Here is a 20,211-nt window from a genome sequence, read left to right as displayed (position 1 = left end):
ATTTATTTATTTCTATATTCTTTTTTTCTCTTTTTAAAAAGATTTATTTATTCCAGAGAGGGGATGGAAGAGCAGAGAGAGAGGGAGAGAATCCTCAAGCAGACACTTTGCTGAGTATGAAGCCATGTGGAGCTCAATCCCAGGAGCTTGAGATCATGACTTGAGCCAAAATCAAGAGTCAGAAGCTCAACCAACTGAGCAAACCAGGCGCCACCTATATTCTTTTTCTTAAATACATCTTAGATATGTTTGTCATCTTATTATCTAGTCAGACTAAAAGGTAGCCAAAAAAGTAGCCAAGTCATCAGGTCTTATAGGAAATGAAGTGTGATGAATTATATTTATTTCATTCAAATGTTTTGAGTTTTATCTCCTATTTAATATTCATGCTGTTTGCCCTTATTTAACACATATGGCATTATTAAAGTCAATATTAGCAAATGTGTAACACCATTTCATTGCTGTACAAATCTTTATGAGAGAGTACATAAAAAGATATTCAACATTTCACTTATAAAGGACAATTCGGGGGAGGAGGGGCAAGATGGCAGAAGAGTAGGGTCTCCAAATCACCTGTCTCCACCAAATTACCTAGAAAACCTTCAAATTATCCTGAAAATCTATGAATTCGGCCTGAGAATTAAAGAGAGAACAGCTGGAATGCTACAGTGAGAAGAGTTTGCGCTTCTATCAAGGTAGGAAGACGGGAAAAAAGAAAAAAAGAAACAAAAGGCATCCAAGGGGGAGGGGCCCTGCAAGGAGCCGGGCTAAGGCCAGGGCGAGTGTCCCCAGGACAGGAGAGCCCCTTCCTGGAGAAGCAGGAGCAGCACCAACCTTCCTGGGCGGAAAGGGGCTCCCAGGGAGTTGGAGCAGGACCCAGAAGGGCGAGGATGCCCTCGGGTACCCTGGGACAGTAACAGAGCAACTGCGCGCCCAGGAGAGTGCGCCGAGCTCCCTAAGGGCTGCAGCGTGCACGGAGGGACCCGGCGGGACCCGGAGCAGCTCCGAGGGACTCGGGCGGCGGCTCCGCGGAGGGGGCTGCCTGGCCCCGGGAGCAGCTCGGAGAGGCTCCGGCAGAGGAAGAGGCTCCGTGCGGAGCGGGCTGCGCGGTTCCAGGAGCAGCTGAGGGGGCTCGGCGGCGGCTCCGCGGAGGGGGCTGCGCGGCCCGGGAGCGCGAATCCAACAGCGCAGGCCCCGGAGCACAGGGCGCCGGGACACAGCCCAGGATCCCGCCTCCCCCCGGGACAGGCAGAGGCCGGGAGGGCCCAGGACCGCAAGGACGCTCCTGCCCCAGCTGAGTAGATGAGCGGCCCGCCCCGGAGCCTCCAGGCCCTGCAGACGGAGAGATCCAGCGTTCCTGCCGGAGCTGAATCCAGGGCTGCAGAGCTGGCCCCGCCACTAGGGCTGTTGCTCCTGGGGCCTCACAGGGTAAACAACCCCCACTGAGCCCTACATCAGCCAGGGGCACAGCAGCTCCCCCAACTGCTAACACCTGAAAATCAGCACAACAGGCCCCTCCCCAGAAGACCAGCTAGACGGACAACTTCCAGGAGAAGCCAAGGGACTTAAAGTACACAGAATCAGAAGATACTCCCCTAAGGTTCTTTTTTTGTTTTGTTTTGTTTTGCTTTTTTATTTGTTTCCCTCCCCCACCCCCCTTTTTTCTCCTTTCTTTTTCTTTCTCTTTTTCTTTTTTTTTCATTTTTTTTTCTTCCTTTTTTTTCTCTTTCTCTTTTCTTTCCTTCTTTCTCTCCTCTCTTTTTCTCCTTTTCCCAATACAACTTGCTTTTGGCCACTCTGCACTGAGCAAAATGACTAGAAGGAAAACCTCACCTCAAAAGAAAGAATCAGAAACAGTCCTCTCTCCCACAGAGTTACAAAATCTGGATTACAATTCAATGTCAGAAAGCCAATTCAGAAGCACTATTATACAGCTACTGGTGGCTCTAGAAAAAAGCATAAAGGACTCAAGAGACTTCATGACTGCAGAATTTACATCTAATCAGGTAGAAATTAAAAATCAATTGAATGAGATGCAATCCAAACTAGAAGTCCTAACGACGAGGGTTAACGAGGTGGAAGAACGAGTGAGTGACATAGAAGACAAGTTGATGGCAAAGAGGGAAACTGAGGAAAAAAGAGACAAACAATTAAAAGACCATGAAGATTGATTAAGGGAAATAAACGACAGCCTGAGAAAGAAAAACTTACGTTTAATTGGTGTTCCCGAGGGTGCCGAAAGGGACAGAGGGCCAGAATATGTATTTGAACAAATTCTAGCTGAAAACTTTCCTAATCTGGGAAGGGAAACAGGCATTCAAATCCAGGAAATAGAGAGATCCCCCCCTAAAATCAATAAAAACCGTTCAACACCTCGACATTTAAAAGTGAAGCTTGCAAATTCCAAAGATAAAGAGAAGATCCTTAAAGCAGCAAGAGACAAGAAATCCCTGACTTTTATGGGGAGGAGTATTAGGGTAACAGCAGACCTCTCCACAGAGACCTGGCAGGCCAGAAAGGGATGGCAGGATATATTCAGGGTCCTAAATGAGAAGAACGTGCAACCAAGAATACTCTATCCAGTAAGGCTCTCATTCAAAATGGAAGGAGAGATAAAGAGCTTCCAAGACAGGCAGCAACTAAAAGAATATGTGACCTCCAAACCAGCTCTGCAAGAAATTTTAAGCGGGACTCTTAAAATTCCCCTTTAAGAAGAAGTTCAATGCAACAATCCACAAAAACAAGGACTGACTTGATATCATGATGACACTAAACTCATCTCTCTCAATAGTAACTCTGAATGTGAATGGGCTTAATGACCCCATCAAAAGGCGCAGGGTTTCAGACTGGATAAAAAAGCAGGACCCATCAATTTGCTGTCTACAAGAGACTCATTTTAGACAGAAGGACACCTATAGCCTGAAAATAAAAGGTTGGAGAACCATTTACATTCAATGGTCCTCAAAAGAAAGCAGGGGTAGCCATTCTTATATCAGACAAAGTTTACCCCGAAGACTGTAGTGTGAGATGAAGAGGGACACTATATCATACTTAAAGGATCTATCCAACAAGAGGACTTAACAATCCTCAATATATATGCCCCGAATGTGGGAGCTGCCAAATATATAAATCAATTATTAACCAAAGTGAAGAAATACTTAGATAATAATACACTTATACTTGGTGACTTTAATCTAGCTCTTTCTATACTCGATAGGTCTTCTAAGCACAACATCTCCAAAGAAATGAGAGCTTTAAATGATACACTGGACCAGATGGATTTCACAGATATCTACAGAACTTTACATCCAAACTCAACTGAATACACACTCATCTCAAGTGCACATGGAACTTTCTCCAGAATAGACCACATATTGGGTCACAAATCAGGTCTGAACTGATACCAAAAGACTGGGATCGTCCCCTGCATATTCTCAGACCATAATGCCTTGAAATTAGAACTAAATCACAACAAGAAGTTTGAAAGGACCTCAAACACGTGGAGGTTAAGGACCATCCTGCTAAAAGATGAAAGGGTCAACCAGGAAATTAAGGAAGAATTAAAAAGATTCATGGAAACTAATGAGAATGAAGATACAACCGTTCAAAATCTTTGGGATGCAGCAAAAGCAGTCCTAAGGGGGAAATACATCGCAATACAAGCATCCATTCAAAAACTGGAAAGTACTCAAATACAAAGCTAACCTTACACATAAAGGAGCTAGAGAAAAAACAGCAAATAGATCCTACACCCAAGAGAAGAAGGGAGTTAATAAAGATTCGAGCAGAACTCAACGAAATCGAGACCAGAAGAACTGTGGAACAGATCAACAGAACCAGGAGTTGGTTCTTTGAAAGAATTAATAAGATAGATAAACCATTAGCCAGCCTTATTAAAAAGAAGAGAGAGAAGACTCAAATTAATAAAATCATGAATGAGAAAGGAGAGATCACTACCAACATCAAGGAAATACAAACGATTTTAAAAACATATTATGAACAGCTATACGCCAATAAATTAGGCAATCTAGAAGAAATGGACGCATTCCTGGAAAGCCACAAACTACCAACACTGGAACAGGAAGAAATAGAAAACCTGAACAGGCCAATAACCAGGGAGGAAATTGAAGCGGTCATCAAAAACCTCCCAAGATACAAGAGTCCAGGGCCAGATGGCTTCCCAGGGGAATTTTATCAAACGTTTAAAGAAGAAACCATACCTATTCTCCTAAAGCTGTTTGGAAAGATAGAAAGAGATGGAGTACTTCCAAATTCGTTCTATGAGGCCAGCATCACCTTAAGTCCAAAACCAGACAAAAGACCCCACCAAAAAGGAGAATTACAGACCAATATCGCTGATAAACATGGATGCAAAAATTCTCAACAAGATACTGGCCAATAGGATCCAACAGTACATTAAGAAAATTATTCACCACGATCAAGTAGGATTTATCCCTGGGACACAAGGCTAGTTCAACACCCGTAAAACAATCAATGTGATTCATCATATCAGCAAGAGAAAAACCAAGAACCATATGATCCTCTCATTAGATGCAGAGAAAGCATTTGACAAAATACAGCATCCATTTCTGATCAAAACTCTTCAGAATGTAGGGATAGAGGGAACATTCCTCGACATCTTAAAAGCCATCTATGAAAAGCCCACAGCAAATATCATTCTCAATGGGAAAGCACTGGGAGCCTTTCCCCTAAGATCAGGAACAAGACAGGGATGTCCACTCTCACCACTGCTGTTCAACATAGTACTGGAAGTCCTAGCCTCAGCAATCAGACAACAAAAAGACATTAAAGGCATTCAAATTGGCAAAGAAGAAGTCAAACTCTCCCTCTTTGCCGATGACATGATACTCTACATAGAAAACCCAAAAGTCTCGACCCCAAGATTGCTAGAACTCATACAGCAATTCGGTAGTGTGGCAGGATACAAAATCAATGCCCAGAATCAGTGGCATTTCTATACACTAACAATGAGACTGAAGAAAGAGAAATTAAGGAGTCAATCCCATTTACAATTGCACCCAAAAGCATAAGATACCTAGGAATAAACCTAACCAAAAATGTAAAGGATCTATACCCTCAAAACTATAGAACACTTCTGAAAGAAATTTAGGAAGACACAAAGAGATGGAAAAATATTCCATGCTCATGGATTGGCAGAATTAATATTGTGAAAATGTCAATGTTACCCAGGGCAATTTACACGTTTAATGCAATCCCTATCAAAATACAATGGACTTTCTTCAGAGAGTTAGAATAAATTATTTTAAGATTTGTGTGGAATCAGAAAAGACCCCGAATAGCCAGGGGAATTTTCAAAAAGAAAACCATATCTGGGGGCATCACAATGCCATATTTCAGGTTGTACTACAAAGCTGTGGTCATCAAGACTTGTGGTACTGGCACAAAAACAGACACATAGATCAGTGGAACAGAATAGAGAACCCAGAAGTGGACCCTGAACTTTATGGTCAACTAATATTCGATAAAGGAGGAAAGACTATCCACTGGAAGAAAGACAGTCTCTTCAATAAATGGTGCTGGGAAAATTGGACATCCACATGCAGAAGAATGAAACTAGACCACTCTCTTGCACCATACACAAAGATAAACTCAAAATGGATGAAAGATCTAAATGCGAGACAAGATTCCATCAAAATCCTAGAGGAGAACACAGGCAACACCCTTTTTGAACTTGTCCACAGTAACTTCTTGCAAGATACATCCATGAAGGCAAAAGAAACAAAAGCAAAAATGAACTATTGGGACTTCATCAAGATAAGAAGCTTTGGCACAGCAAAGGATACAGTCAACAAAACTAAAAGACAACCTACAGAATGGGAGAAGATATTTGCAAATGACATATCAGATAAAGGGCTAGTTTCCAAGATCTATAAAGAACTTATTAAACTCAACACCAAAGAAACAAACATTCCAATCATGAAATGGGCAAACGACATGAAGAGAAATCTCACAGAGGAAGACATAGACATGGCCAACATGCATATGAGAAAATGCTCTGCATCACTTGCCATCAGGGAAATACAAATCAAAACCACAATGAGATACCACCTCACACCAGTGAGAATGGGGCAAATTAACAAGGCAGGAAACAACAAATGTTGGAGAGGATGCGGAGAAAAGGGAACCCTCTTCCACTGTTGGTGGGAATGTGAACTGGTGCAGCCACTCTGGAAAACTGTGTGGAGGTTCCTCAAAGAGTTAAAAATAGACCTGCCCTACGACCCAGCAATTGCACTGTTGGGGATTTACCCCAAAGATACAAATGCAATGAAACGCCGGGACACCTGCACCCCAATGTTTATAGCAGCAATGGCCACGATATCCAAACTGTGGAAGGAGCCTCGGTGTCCATCGAAAGATGAATGGATAAAGAAGATGTGGTTTATGTATACAATGGAATATTACTCAGCTATTAGAAATGACAAATACCCACCATTTGCTTCAACGTGGATGGACCTGGAGAGTATTATGCTGAGTGAAGTAGGTCAGTCGGAGAAGGACAAACATTATATGGTCTCATTCATTTGGGGAATATAAATAATAGTGAAAGGGAATATAAGGGAAGGGAGAAGAAATGTGTGGGAAATATCAGAAAGGGAGACATAACGTAAAGACTGCTAACTCTCGGAAACGAACTAGGGGTGGTAGAAGGGGAGGAGGGCGGGGGGTGGGATTGAATGGGTGACGGGCACTGGGGGTTATTCTGTTTGTTAGTAAAGTGAACACCAATAAAAAATAAATTAAAAAAAATAAAGGACAATTCGAGTCTTAAATCCCTAGTAAGGAAAAACAATTCCATTTACAAATAAGTATCTACCTCACACCTGGAAGGAAACCTACAACTAAAAACTATATGATATGAAGGCATTCTGGTGTGGGGGGATAGGGTGTGGGAAGCAGATCATGCAAGAGAAACAGATAAACAAGAAGATCTGCTATGGAGGGGAAGTTGGCCATGGAGTAGGAAGACACTAGGCTCTCATCCTCCCACAAATACAAGTAGATTAACACCAATTCATCCTAAATACCCTGGAAGACTAATAGACCTGAAGACTAATAGAACAAATCATGACTAAAGGTAGAGAAGAGGCCATATCAGAGAAGGTAGAAAGCACAGAGACACGGTTTTTGTAGAGGAATATATCATGGCCACCATGGTGGAGAGGGAGGAAGGTCATAGAGAAGGGTAAGAGATAAGCACTAAGGAGAGTGCTTATGGTAAAAATGAATCCTCATCCAACTGGCTTGGTAAGCCAGAGAGGCTGAATTTCATGAGTTCTTGAAAACAGTGAAGCTTAAAGCGTGGAGTTTTATAGGTCAATGGGTTTGGCTCTAGGAGAACATAAAAGCATTGGGGCTGCTCTTGGAAAGAATTCAGGGCAAATGGACTGTAGACATATGGCATGGAAACTGATCTCATGAGCACCTTAGGCAAACAGTGGGGAACTTATCTGCCCATCTCAGGATGTGTCCCAAAGAGGCAGGATTCACGGAGAGACCTGTCTGTGAACAAAGTAACACAGACGCCATTTCCCTCCCCCATCCATCAGGGCCACCTATGAGAAATAGCATAGCACCAGAACTTATGACCTAAAGTGCTTATACTCAGTCCCACCCCACCATGCTCAGATGGAACTAACCTTCCAAGTCACACTTCCTCAGCCTCAGCACAGCAGTTCTCCCTTAGAAGACTGGCCCAAACTCCTGCCAACAATGCATGAGCTTTGCAGGACCTGGGTTCCAGTGGCAGTGGCAACAGGTCTCATTTCATAAGCAGACGTGAGCACACCTATTTAAAGCTCACCAAAATAGGCCAGGGTCCAAACAATGCCAAGAGCAGGCAAAGACAGTATCTACAGAAGATGGGCCTAAAGAATAAAGTGGCTGGCACAAAACAATGAAGTGTGTATAGCACACATTAGAAAAATTTGCTGAAGTGCTGGGGCCTGAGGAAAAGGGAACATTATACTATAGGATACTACAAGGACCTCTTCAAGAGGTCATCACCCCTTAGAAGAGGAGACATAGCTGACTTTCCAATACACAGAAACAGACACAGAAAGGCAAACACAATCAGAAGAGAGAGAGGAATTTCTCCTAAATGAAAAAAAGATTAAGCCACAGTCAGAGATATAAGAAAAATAGATATAAGTAACATGCCTAATAGAGAATTTAAAGTAATAATCATAAAGATATGCACTGACCTTAAGAAAAGAGCAGAAGACATCAGTGAGGCACTTAAAAGAGATAAGGAATAAATAGCAGAGATAAAGGATTCAATAAACAAAATGAGTAACAAACTTGATGGAATGAAGCAGTCTGGCAGAAGCAGAGGAACAAATTAATGACATAGCTGACAGAGTAATCAAGATAAACAAAAGAGAGAAAAAAGAATGATGTGAAAGAATTAGGGAACTTAGTGACTCCATCAAATGTAATAACATTCGCATTATAGGAGTCCCAGAATAAGGAAAGATAGGAAAGGGGGCAAAGAATATATTCGAAGAAATAATAGTTGAAAACTTTCTAATCTGTGGGAGGAAACAGATACCCATATCCAGGAGGCACAGAGAACCCCCAACAAAATCAACAGACGTGAATACATACAAAGACATATTATAATTAAAATGGCAAAATATAGTGATAAGTAAACAAAAAATAAGTCAGTAGTACAAAAGAAGACAGTTACATATAATGGAAATCCCATAATGCTATCAGCAGATTTATCAGCAGTAACTTTAAAACAAAAAAGGAATGACTTGATGTATTCAACGTGCTGAATGGGAAAATCCTGCAGGCAAGAGTACTCTATCCAGCAAGCTTATCTTTCAGAATAGGAGAGCTAAAGAGTTTCCTAGACAAACTAATGGAGTTAATGACCAATAAACCAGCCCTACAAGAAATATTAAAAAGGATTATTTGAGTGGAAAGGAAAGACCAAAAGTGACAGTAAGTAGGAAACACAAAAGCAGTAAAAATGAGTATTTCTGTAAGAAATCAATCAAGGAACTCACAAAATAAAAGAATGTAAAATATGACACCATATACCTAAAATTGCTGAAAATGTGGGAGGAGAGGAGTAAAAACTGGGTTGAATCTTAAATGACTATCAACTGAATACAGACAGCTAGAAGATACTGGTGTAGTAAGGGGATCCTAGGCTCATCTCATCCCTTGAGGACAACTACATAACTATCAAATCATTCTGAATACCCAAAAAATAAACCTGAGGACTGACAGAACAAACTCCACACAATTAGAGGGAGAAAAGCACATCAAGAAAGATAGGATGTGTGGAAACATGGTTTGGGTGGGAAACAGGGTTCTGTGGAGGGAAGGAAGCCCTGGTCACAGAGAAAGGCAAGAAAGTGAGGAACACAGAGGAGAATGCACAAGGAGAACACTTCCCCAGATTCACTGGCTGGGAAAATTGAAGGGCTGATTTTTGTGAGTTTTTGCAATCAGCAGGGCTTGAAGATGGGAGCTTAAAGGTGGAGCTTGACTGGAATAAAGCCCTGAAGGCACTGTGCTGCTCCTACAGAGAAGGCAGGAAAACAACCCTGGGGTGAAGAGCATGAAAACAACTGAAAAACACCCAGACACACTGGAAGAGATTATTCCTTCTTCTCACAGTGCTTCCTTGAGAGCAGTCAAAACAGAGACTCCTCTCTTGGGACACAAGAGCTGGCTGGCACCATTTCCCACCCCTGCCACTCACATAGACATAGAGCCACCTTTGGCAAATAGCACAGTGCTGACACTGGGTGCCAAACCTGCTTACTCCAGGACCCACATCTCTGCACTCTACCCTTACTGCCCTTCTAGGTAAAGTTTGCCTCAGTCTCAGTGTGATGGGCCCCTTCCCCAGGAGACCAGCAGAAACCCCTGCACACATCTAAACACTGCCCACTGCAGGCAAGGAGAGACTCTGAGGAGGAATGGTCTAGAAGGACAGAGCAGATAAAACACAGTAGAGCATACTCAGCACACACCAAAGACACGCTCTGAGGTGCCAGCCCCTGGACACTATATGACTTCTTCTTCTTCATAAAGCCATAATTCTCAGGAACAAGAAACCTAACAGACTTTCCTAACACAGAGAAATAGACAGAGACTTAGACAAAATGCCAAGATGGAGGAATTCATCACAAATGAAGCAAGATTACAGCCAGGTATCTAAGCTAAACAGATATAAGTAATATGCCTGATGGACAATTTGAAGCAACAGTCATAAGGATACTCACTTAGTTTGAGAAAAGAATGGAAAACTTTATGGAGGCCCTTAACCCAGAGATAAAAGAGTTAAAATTAATAGAAATAAAAAATGCAATAACTGAGATTCAAAACAAACTGGATGCAATGAAGTTAATATAGACGGCCATATGTACAAGAGGTTCTATATAAACCTAATGATAACCACAAATCAAAAAACACTAATAAAAAGGCAAAGAATAAAAAGAATTCCAAATATACCACTTAAGCGAATCAGTAAAACTTGAAAGATAACAATCAAAGAAAAAATTCATAAATAACCACAAGTAATAAAATAGCATTAAATAGATTTCTATCAATAATTGCTTTGATGTAAATGAATTAAATCTCTAATCAAAAGACATAGGGTGACAAAATGCATTAAAAAAAACAAGACCCATCTATACTGCCTTCAGGAGACTCATTTTAGACCTAAAGAAACATGCAGATTAAAAGTGAGGGAATCAAAAAACATCTATCATACAAATAAATGCATGTGAAAATAAAGCTATAGTAGCAATACTTATATCAGAAAACATAGATTTTAGTATATGTGCTGCTAAAACGAGCACGAAAACATAGATTTTAAAACAAAGACTAAAACAAAGGACTCTTGATAACAAGGGGATAATCCACCAAAAAGATAATGATTGTAAATATTATGCACCCAACATGGGAACACTAAATACATAAAATGGTAATAGCAAACATAAAGGAACCACCAATAATAATACAATAATAGTATTTAATACACTATATCTAAACAGAGACTAAAAAGCAAACAATGACACGGTGCATTGAGTGGATTTTAATGGATATATTTAGAACATTCCATCTTAAAACAGCAGAATATACATTCTTTTCAGATGCACAGAACATTCTCCAGAATAGAAGCCAGAAAAAAAAGCATCAATAAATTCGAAGAGATTTGAGTCATACTATACATATTTTTTATGACAGTTATGAAAGTAGAAGTCAACACAAGAAAAAAATTCTGGAAAGACTACAAATACATGGAGGTTAAATAACATACTACTAAATAATGAATGGATTGACCATGAAATGAAAGACGAAATCCAAAAGAATATGGAAACAAATGAAAATGAAAGCACAGTGGTCCCAAAGCACTGGAATGCAGCAAAAATGGTTCTAAGTGGGAAATTTATACCAATACAGGATTTACTTAAGAAGAAAAATCTCAAAGAAACAACCTATTTTTATACTAAAGGAGTTAGAAAAAGATACCAAAATATACCTAAAACCAGCTGAAATTAGGTACTAACAAAGATTATAGCAGAAATAAATGATATAGAAACTAAAGAAACAGTAGAAGAGATCAATGAAACCAGGAGCTGGTTCTCTGAAAGATAAACAAATTCATAAACCTCTAACCAGACTCATCAAAAAACAGAGAATAAAGACACAAATAAATACAATTACAAAGGAAAGAGGATAAATAATAAACATGCCACAGAAATACAGTCATAAGAGAATATTAAAAACTATATGCCAACAAATTGGACAACCTAGGAGAAATGGATAACTTCCTAGAAACATATAAACTACCAAAATAGAAGCTGGAAGAAAATAGTAAGTGTGAATAGATTGATTACCAGCAAGGAGGTTGAATCAGTAATCAAAAAACACCCAATGAACAAAAGTCCAGGATGAGATGGTTTCACAGGTGAATTCTACCAAACATTAAGAGTTAGTACCTATTCTTCTCAAAGTATTCCATAAAATACCAGAGGAAGGAAAATTTGCAAAATCATTTTTACGAGCCTAGCAATACCCTGATACAAAACCAGATAGACACCACTAATAAAGAGAACTACAGGTAAATCTCTTTGAAGAACATAGATGCAAAAATCCTTAACAAAATACAAGCCAACAGAATCCAACAAAACATTAAGAAAAATCATTCACCATGACCAAGTAGGATTTATTCCTTAGCTGCATGGTTCAGTATTCACTAATCAATCAACGTGATATACCATATTAATAAATGAAAGGATGAGAACCATAGTATTCTTTCAACAGATGTAGAAAATGCATTTGATATTGTACAACATTGATCTGTGATAAAAACTCTCAACAAAGTAGGGATAGAGGAAACATACCTCAACATCATGAAGCCTGTACATATATAAACACAACAACAACAACAACAAAACAGCTAATATCTCAATGAGGAAAACCTGAGAACTTTCCCCTTAGGGGAAGGAACTAGAAAAGGATGTCTACTCTCACCGTTTTTATTCAAGATGGTACTGGAATCCTAGCCAAAGCTATTAGATCACACACAAAAAATATACGTATAGGGCATGCAAATTGGTAAGGAATAAGTTTAATGTTCACTATCTGTAGATGGCATGAGACTTTATATAGAAAATGTAAAAACTTCAATAAACTACTAGAACTAACATATTAATTCAGGAGGCACAGGATATATAATCAATGTGCAGATCTATTCCATTCCTATACATTAATAAAGAAGCAGCAGGAAAAGAAAACAATCACATTTAAAATTATACCAAAATAATTTTACCTAGGAATAAACCTAATAACCAAAGAGATGAAAGACCTAGCCTCTGAAAACTATAAAACACTGATGACAAAAATCAAAGATGACACCAAGAAAGGGAAAGACATTCATGCTTATGGAAAGAAGAACATATATTTATAAATGTCTATAATGGGACGTCTCAGTGGCTCAGTCTGTTAAACATCCAACTCTTGATTTTCGCTCAGGTCATGATCTCAGGATCCTGTGATTCAACCCCAGGTTGGGCTCCATGCTCAGTGGGGACTCTGCTTAAGGATTCTCTTTCTCAAACTCATCAGACTATAGGGATAGAGGGAACATTTCTCAGCATTTTAAAAGCCATCTATGGAAAGCCCACAGAAAATATCATTCTCAATGGTGAAACCCTGGGAGCCTTTCCCCTAAGATCAGGAACACGACAGGGATGTCCACTCTCACCACTGCTATTCAACAGAGTACTAAAAGTCCTAGCCTCACCTATCAGACAACAAAAAGAAATAAAAGGCATTCAAATGGGCAAAGAAGAAGTCAAACTCTCCCTCTTTGCCGATGACATGATACACTACATAGAAAACCCAAAAGACTCCACCCCAAGATTGCTAGACCTCATACAGCATTTGACAGTGTGGCAGGATACAAAATCAATGCCCAGAAGTCAGTGGCATTTCTATACACTAACAATAAGACTGAAGAAAGACAATCCCACTGACAATTGCACCCAAAAGCATGAGATACCTAGGAATAAACCTAACCAAAGAGGTAAAGGATCTATACCCTAAAACCTACAGAACACTTCTGAAAGAAATTGAGGAAGACACAAAGAGATGGAAAAATATTCCATGCACATGGATTGGAAGAATTAATAAGGTGAAAATGTCAATGTTACCCAGGGCAATTTACACGTTTAATGTAATCCCTATCAAAATACCATGGACTTTCTTCAGAGAGTTGGAACAAATTATCTTAAGATTTGTGTGGAATCAGAAAAGACCCCAAATAGCCAGGGGCATATTTAAAAAGAAACCCATAGCTGAGGGCATCACAATGCCATATTTCAGGTTGTACTACAAAGCTGTGGTCATCAAGACAGTGTGGTATGGGCGCAAAAACAGACACATAGATCAACGGAACAGAATAGAGAATCCAGAAGTGGACCCTCAACTATATGGTCAACTAATATTTGACAAAGCAGGAAAGACTATCCACCGGAGAAAAGACAGTCTCTTCAATAAATGGTGCTGGGAGAATTGGACATCCACATGCAGAAGAATGAAAATAGACCATTCTCTTATACCATACACAAAGATAAACTCAAAATGGATGAAAGATCTTAATGTGAGACAAGATTCCATCAAAATCCTAGAGGAGAAGACAGGCGACACCCCTTTTGAACTTGGCTACAGCAACTTCTTCAAAGATGCATCCATAAAGGCAAGGGAAACAAAAGCAAAAATGAACTATTGGGACTTCATCAAGATCAGAAGCTTTTGCACAGCAAAAGAAACCGTCAACAAAATTAAAAGACAACCAATAGAAGGGGAGAAGATATTTGCAAATGACGTATCAGATAAAGGGCTAGTTTCCAAGATCTATAAAGAACTTATTAAACTCAACACCAAAGAAACAAACCATCCAATCATGAAATGGGCAAAAGACATGAACAGAAATCTCACAGAGGAAGACATAGACATGGCCAACACGCACAGGAGAAAATGCTCTGCATCATTTGCCATCAGGGAAATACAAATCAAAACCACAATGAGATACCACCTCACACCAGTGAGAATGGGGAAAATTAACAAGGCAGGAAACAACAAATGTTGGAAAGGATGTGGAGAAAGGGGAACCCTCTTACACTGTTGGGAATGTGAACTGGTGCAGCCACTCTGGAAAACTGTGTGGAGGTTCCTCAAAGAGTTAAAAATAGAACTGCCCTATGACCCAGGAATTGCACTGCTGGGGATTTACCTCAAAGATACAGATGCAGTGAAACGCTGGAACACCTGCACCCCGATGTTTCTAGCAGCAATGTCCACAATAGCCAAACTGTGGAAGGAGCCTCGGTGTTTATCAAAAGATGAATGGATAAAGAAGATGTGGTCTATGTATACAATGGAATATTAGCCATTAGAAATGACAAATATCCACCATTTGCTTCGACGTGGATGGACCCAGAGGGTATTAAGCTGAGTGAAATAAGTCAATTGGAGAAGGACAAACATTATATGGTCTCATTCATTTGGGGAATATAAAAAATAGTGAAAGTGAATAAAGGGGAAAGGAGAAAAAATGAGTGGGAAATATCAGAAAGGGAGACAGTACATGAGAGACTCCTAACTCTGGGAAACGAACAAGGGGTGGTGGGCTGTGGGTGGGGGTGACTGGGTGATGGGCACTGAGGGTGGCACTTGATGGGATGAGCACTCGGTGTTATTCTATATGTTGGTAAATTGAACACCAATAAAAATAAATTTAAATAAAAGGTTTCTCTTTCTCTTTCTCCCTCTGCCCCTCCCCCCCAAAAATAAATAAATCTTTAAATTTTTTTTTTTTTTTTAGGGATGAGCACTGGGTGTTATGCTCCATGTTGGCAAATTGAACTCCAATTAAAAAAATAAAAAATAAAATAAAATAAATGAATATAAGAAATAATTTTTTAAAATAGACCTAATTCTGAGTTCTGAAACCATAGATATTCTAGAAGAAAGCATAATCAATAATTTCTCAGATAACAGCCATAGCTACATTCTGTAGATATGTCTCCTGTGGCAAGGGTAATAAAAGCCAAAATGAACTATTGGTACTGCATCAAAATAAAAAGGTTCTGCACAGCAAAGGAAACAATCAAGAAGACTAAAAAAAGTAATCCTATATTATAGTATGGGGTGAAGAAAAGAACTGACATTTCTCCAAAGACATCCAAATTGCTAACAAACACATGAAAAGATGCTCAACAAATCCAAACTACAATGAGATACCACCTCATACTTGTCAGAATGGCTAAAATAAAAAACACAAGAAATGTCAAATGTTGGTGAGGATGTGGAAAAAAAGGGATTCCTTTTGCACTGTTGGTAGGAATGCAAACTGGTGCAGCTACTGTGAAACAGTATGGAGGTTCCACAAAAAGTTAAAAATAGTGGGACACCTGGGTGACACAGTTGGTTAAGTGTCTAACTCTTGATTTCAGCTTAGGTCATGATCTCAGGGTTGTTAGATTGAGTTTGACATCAGACTCTGCTCAGTGAGCTCAGCAGGGAGTCTGCCTGAGACTCTTTCCTTCTTCCTTTGTCCCGCCCCTCACACTCTCTGTTTCTAAAATAAATAAATCTTTTTTTTTTAAGTTAAAAATAGAGCTACCCTAAGATCCAGTAACCGCACTACTGAGCATTCCCCAAAAAATATAAAACACCAATTCAAAGGGATACATGTACCTCCAGGTTTATAGCAGCATTATTGACAATAGCCAAGTTATAGAAGCAGTCCAAGTGTTCATCAATAGATGAATGGATAAAGAAGATATAGTATGTGCACACACACACACACACACACACACACACAGTGAAATATTATTCAGCCATAAAATGAAATCTTGCTATTTGCAATGACAGGGATGGAGCTAGAGAGTGTATTATTAATTAAAATAAGTTAGAGAAAGAGAAATACTGCATTATTTTATTCACATATGGAATTTAAGAAACAAAATAAATCAGCAAAGGAAAATAAAAGACAAACCAGGAAACAGACTCTTAACTATAGTGAACATACAGATGGTTAGTAGAGGAGAGGTAGGTAGGGTGTAGGTAAAATAGGTGATAGGGATTAAGGTGTGCACTTGTCATGATGAGCACTGGGTGATACATGGAATTGTTGAATCATTATATAGATATAGTATACCTGAAATAAATATAACACTGTATGTTAACTATACTGGGATTAAAATTGTAAAAAGAACAGTTGCTTTGACAAGGAATAGCACATTTTACTGTCTTATTCTAGCATCCTTACATCACATATCATGCTCATTACTGCTTCCTTTACATCCTCCAGGATTGACTGTTATTTAAACACTAAATAATTATTTGCATTTCACACAAGAGAATGGGTAAATAGCCATTTCCCAGTTTTTGGTTTTTGAAATTTCCTCATCTTCTGTCCATTAATTATGGACTGTTAAATTAAAATACCAATAACATGAGCAGTGGAATTTTACCAATAAGAAAAGCTTGACACATTAAAGTTAGTACAGTTAATCATTATTAAAAGTAAATACTATAAGCAACAGGATCATACATATGTTCAGGTTCTAAGGAAGCAGATCAATATATTCTCTGTTTGAGTATATGTTTGTTGTCCTAATCCATTTATCTCAGTTTAAGTGACATAAAAATGTAAAAGTACTCTAGTAAGTACTGTGGAATTGAAAATTAATAGAAGTATTAGGTAAAATATATTATAACCTATAAAAGAGTTTAGCAAGAGACATACAGAGAGAACAACAGCAAGTATAACATTTTGCAAAATGTCTTATATTTAATTTTGGAGGCAACATACCATTAGCCACATATCCCAGCTGTGGTATAAGTTGTTCATCTTTACAATTTTCCCGTCCTGGTACTAGTCTTTGGAATTTTGTAGGATGAGGATTGCCATCAACATCCACCAAGAATGGGGGAGGCATAAGGTGAGGAGCTTGTTGGGTTTGTTCATCCAGTACATAGTTGTTGGCATCACGGATAAGAGGTCGATAATCCGTGTGGAAGAACATCTGATCTGGAATCTTTATGATAGGTTTTAAGTATTTAACATGCATAGAGAATTAATTTTTATTCCTAGAGAACATGCATGTTTCAAATCAGACACATTTTACATACTCTTACAGCCATCTACTACTTTATATTCATTCCCTCTAGGTAGAAGTGAATCACCTAAATGGTAATCTGATCTCTTCTCCACAAAGTCCTATAATCTGCATTACTTTCTGGCTCTATATCATATTTCTCCAATTAGCATATGAAGAAGGAGAGCAATAACACAGTAGATAAAGTTAGTTATTTTTATTTAAGTTGCAAACATCATACAAACATTTATAACTACTTTTATTGCTTAGTTTATTCAAATAAGGATAGTTGGGAGTATAATATAAATGGCAAAGCAGGTAAATACCAAATACATAAAAAATACTCAAAGATGGTATAAGTATTGAGCTACACTCAATGATTCTGAGTTCTCTTACAACTCCAAGAATCTATAATCAATTCCAAATTCATAGCTAATAAAATATAAAGAACCAATTAAGTTAGTTTCCAAAGTATTTTAACAAGATGGATAATGGGTAAAGTGGCCAAGCAAGAAAATTAACATTTGGTCACCAGCTGTTTTCTTCTAATTTATGATAAGTTAGAGGATGTAATCTGGTAAAGTTGTTCTCTCATTACACCTGAAGGGCAGCACAGAGAATATGTTCTAAGCAAAAGGATTTCCTAATAAATTTTTATATCTACATAATCTTATATCTTGATAGTGATTCGAACTGCCAAGCCTGTTCTGGCAGTGATGAAAAATTTTATCAAGAAAGGTGACTTTTTAAGTTTATATTTATTGACACACAATGACCCTTATTTACTGGAAGACTTCAAATAAAATTTATGAATGATACAATCCAAAATTATAGTCTATAACAAAAATTAAATAGACTAACCTTTTCATAGTATTTACTGCATCCAAAACCAAAAAGCAGCAAATGTCCATGAGAGTCTGTGCAGGCAAAATGGTTTCCATCTGGTGAAAATTTACAATCAAACACTGCACCATGGCCTTGGCCTTCGATCTGAAATTTAGAGGAGTCACTTTAAGTCATCTTAAGAGGTAATTTACAAATAAGTAGGCAATAGATTCCGCTTCCTAATATCTTGAGTTATGTGATGCATCAACATTCCAATGACTCTCTGGCTTCTGTTGCCAGAATCCTACAGAGACAGTAACACTCTGAAAGAATTTAGGAAGAATAAAAATGCAATACATGGTATCAAATATTATTAGCAATGTCATATTTCAAAAAGTACTAAATGAGTGACTGAGAATAAAAAAATACCTAAACACAACCAAAAGGACAACTCAGCAATGTCAAGATAATATCTTTACACCTTAAATTCTAAGGCAAGTAAACCTTAAAACAGCCTTCCTAAAATTAAAGTACATGAATCAATTTTACTAACAAAAGACAGAGGGTATTATTAACACTCTAGAACTATACAAAGTCTATAAAAGGGAGTTCAAAGGTTGACAATTTAGAAATGTTAACACAAGAACTATTCTTCAAAGGAACACTAAATTTGGAGGATATGAGTATTGCCATTAACATAGGAGGGTATTCTACTGGGAAAAGGGATAAACTCACCAGATTTCTCCATGGTTTGTACGAAATATATCTTTTTTTTAAAGATTTTATTTATTTATTCATGAGATACAGAGAGAGAGAGGCAGAGGCACAGGCAGAGGAAGAAGCAGGCTCCATGCAGGGAGCCTGACATGGGACTCGATCCCAGGTCTTCCAGGATCACACCCTGAGCTGAAGGCGGCGCTAAACCGCTGAGCCATCCGGGCTGCCCTGTATGAAATATATCTTAAGAGTATCTATGCTTCCAATTCTACATTTGCCCAACAACTTCCTGATTACTAACTAAGCTATGTAGGGTTTACCAGAAACAGATACAATAGACACTGTTATGATTCATATATTAGGATTACTGTTTAAACATTAAACATTTTGTGATTTTGGTTAGTATTAGCTCCAAAAGCCTATTAAATTTGAGTTTCTAGAATTTAGACCTGGGGACAAGAATTTGGAAAATGCTAATACCATGATAATAGAGTCACTCTGAAAAGTGTTCTCAATTGGCCTTACTCTCAGGTCTTCAGACATTCGCTAAGTTATTGTATGGATTTAAACACAGATGACAGGTTCCTTTGCACTAAGTATACTTTAATTACCAAGTTGTCATATAAGAGATGTCTATTTTAATATGAACCAAGCATAGATTTTCCTTACCATGTTAAAATAATTCCGAATTTTGGTCCCCCGGTCAAGGTCCCAAATAAAAATGTTCCCATCATGACCTGCTGAAAGTATGATCCTTTGATCAAATGGATGTGCTTCCAAAACAAATACTTCATCATCATGTCCCTGTGATAAAATCAATATTAAAAATGAAAAGCAACACACAGTATTTGGTTTATTTGGCCAAAAGATCTTGGGAGTGTGCTATCAATCTGGTTCAGATGAATTTATGTACACCATAGTATTTACTACATGGACACGATAAGAAATATTTCAATTAGAGTTCCTTATATGTTTAATTGCTGATTTCAAA

The 20,211-nt window shown here is 38.5% G+C and overlaps 1 protein-coding gene across 6 annotated transcripts in view; it reads right to left on the bottom strand.

The window, feature by feature from the left end:
• BRWD3 (bromodomain and WD repeat domain containing 3) overlaps positions 1-20,211 on the bottom strand; it is a 196,070-nt gene that overhangs the window by 65,819 nt on the left and 110,040 nt on the right. For all 6 annotated transcript variants that reach the window (XM_072817333.1, XM_072817334.1, XM_072817336.1 and 3 more), the window contains 3 exons: positions 19,890-20,024; positions 18,540-18,668; positions 17,393-17,618 (listed from right to left, as the gene is read on the bottom strand). In XM_072817333.1, coding sequence (XP_072673434.1) covers positions 17,393-17,618; positions 18,540-18,668; positions 19,890-20,024 — 490 coding nt within the window. The remainder of the gene's footprint in view (positions 1-17,392; positions 17,619-18,539; positions 18,669-19,889; positions 20,025-20,211) is intronic.

The sequence above is a fragment of the Canis lupus genome, chromosome X (genome assembly GCF_048164855.1).
Source record: "Canis lupus baileyi chromosome X, mCanLup2.hap1, whole genome shotgun sequence".
NCBI lineage: Eukaryota > Metazoa > Chordata > Mammalia > Carnivora > Canidae > Canis > Canis lupus.
The sequence above is the reverse complement of the archived record's forward strand: the minus strand, read 5'-3'. Positions and strand labels throughout refer to the sequence as shown.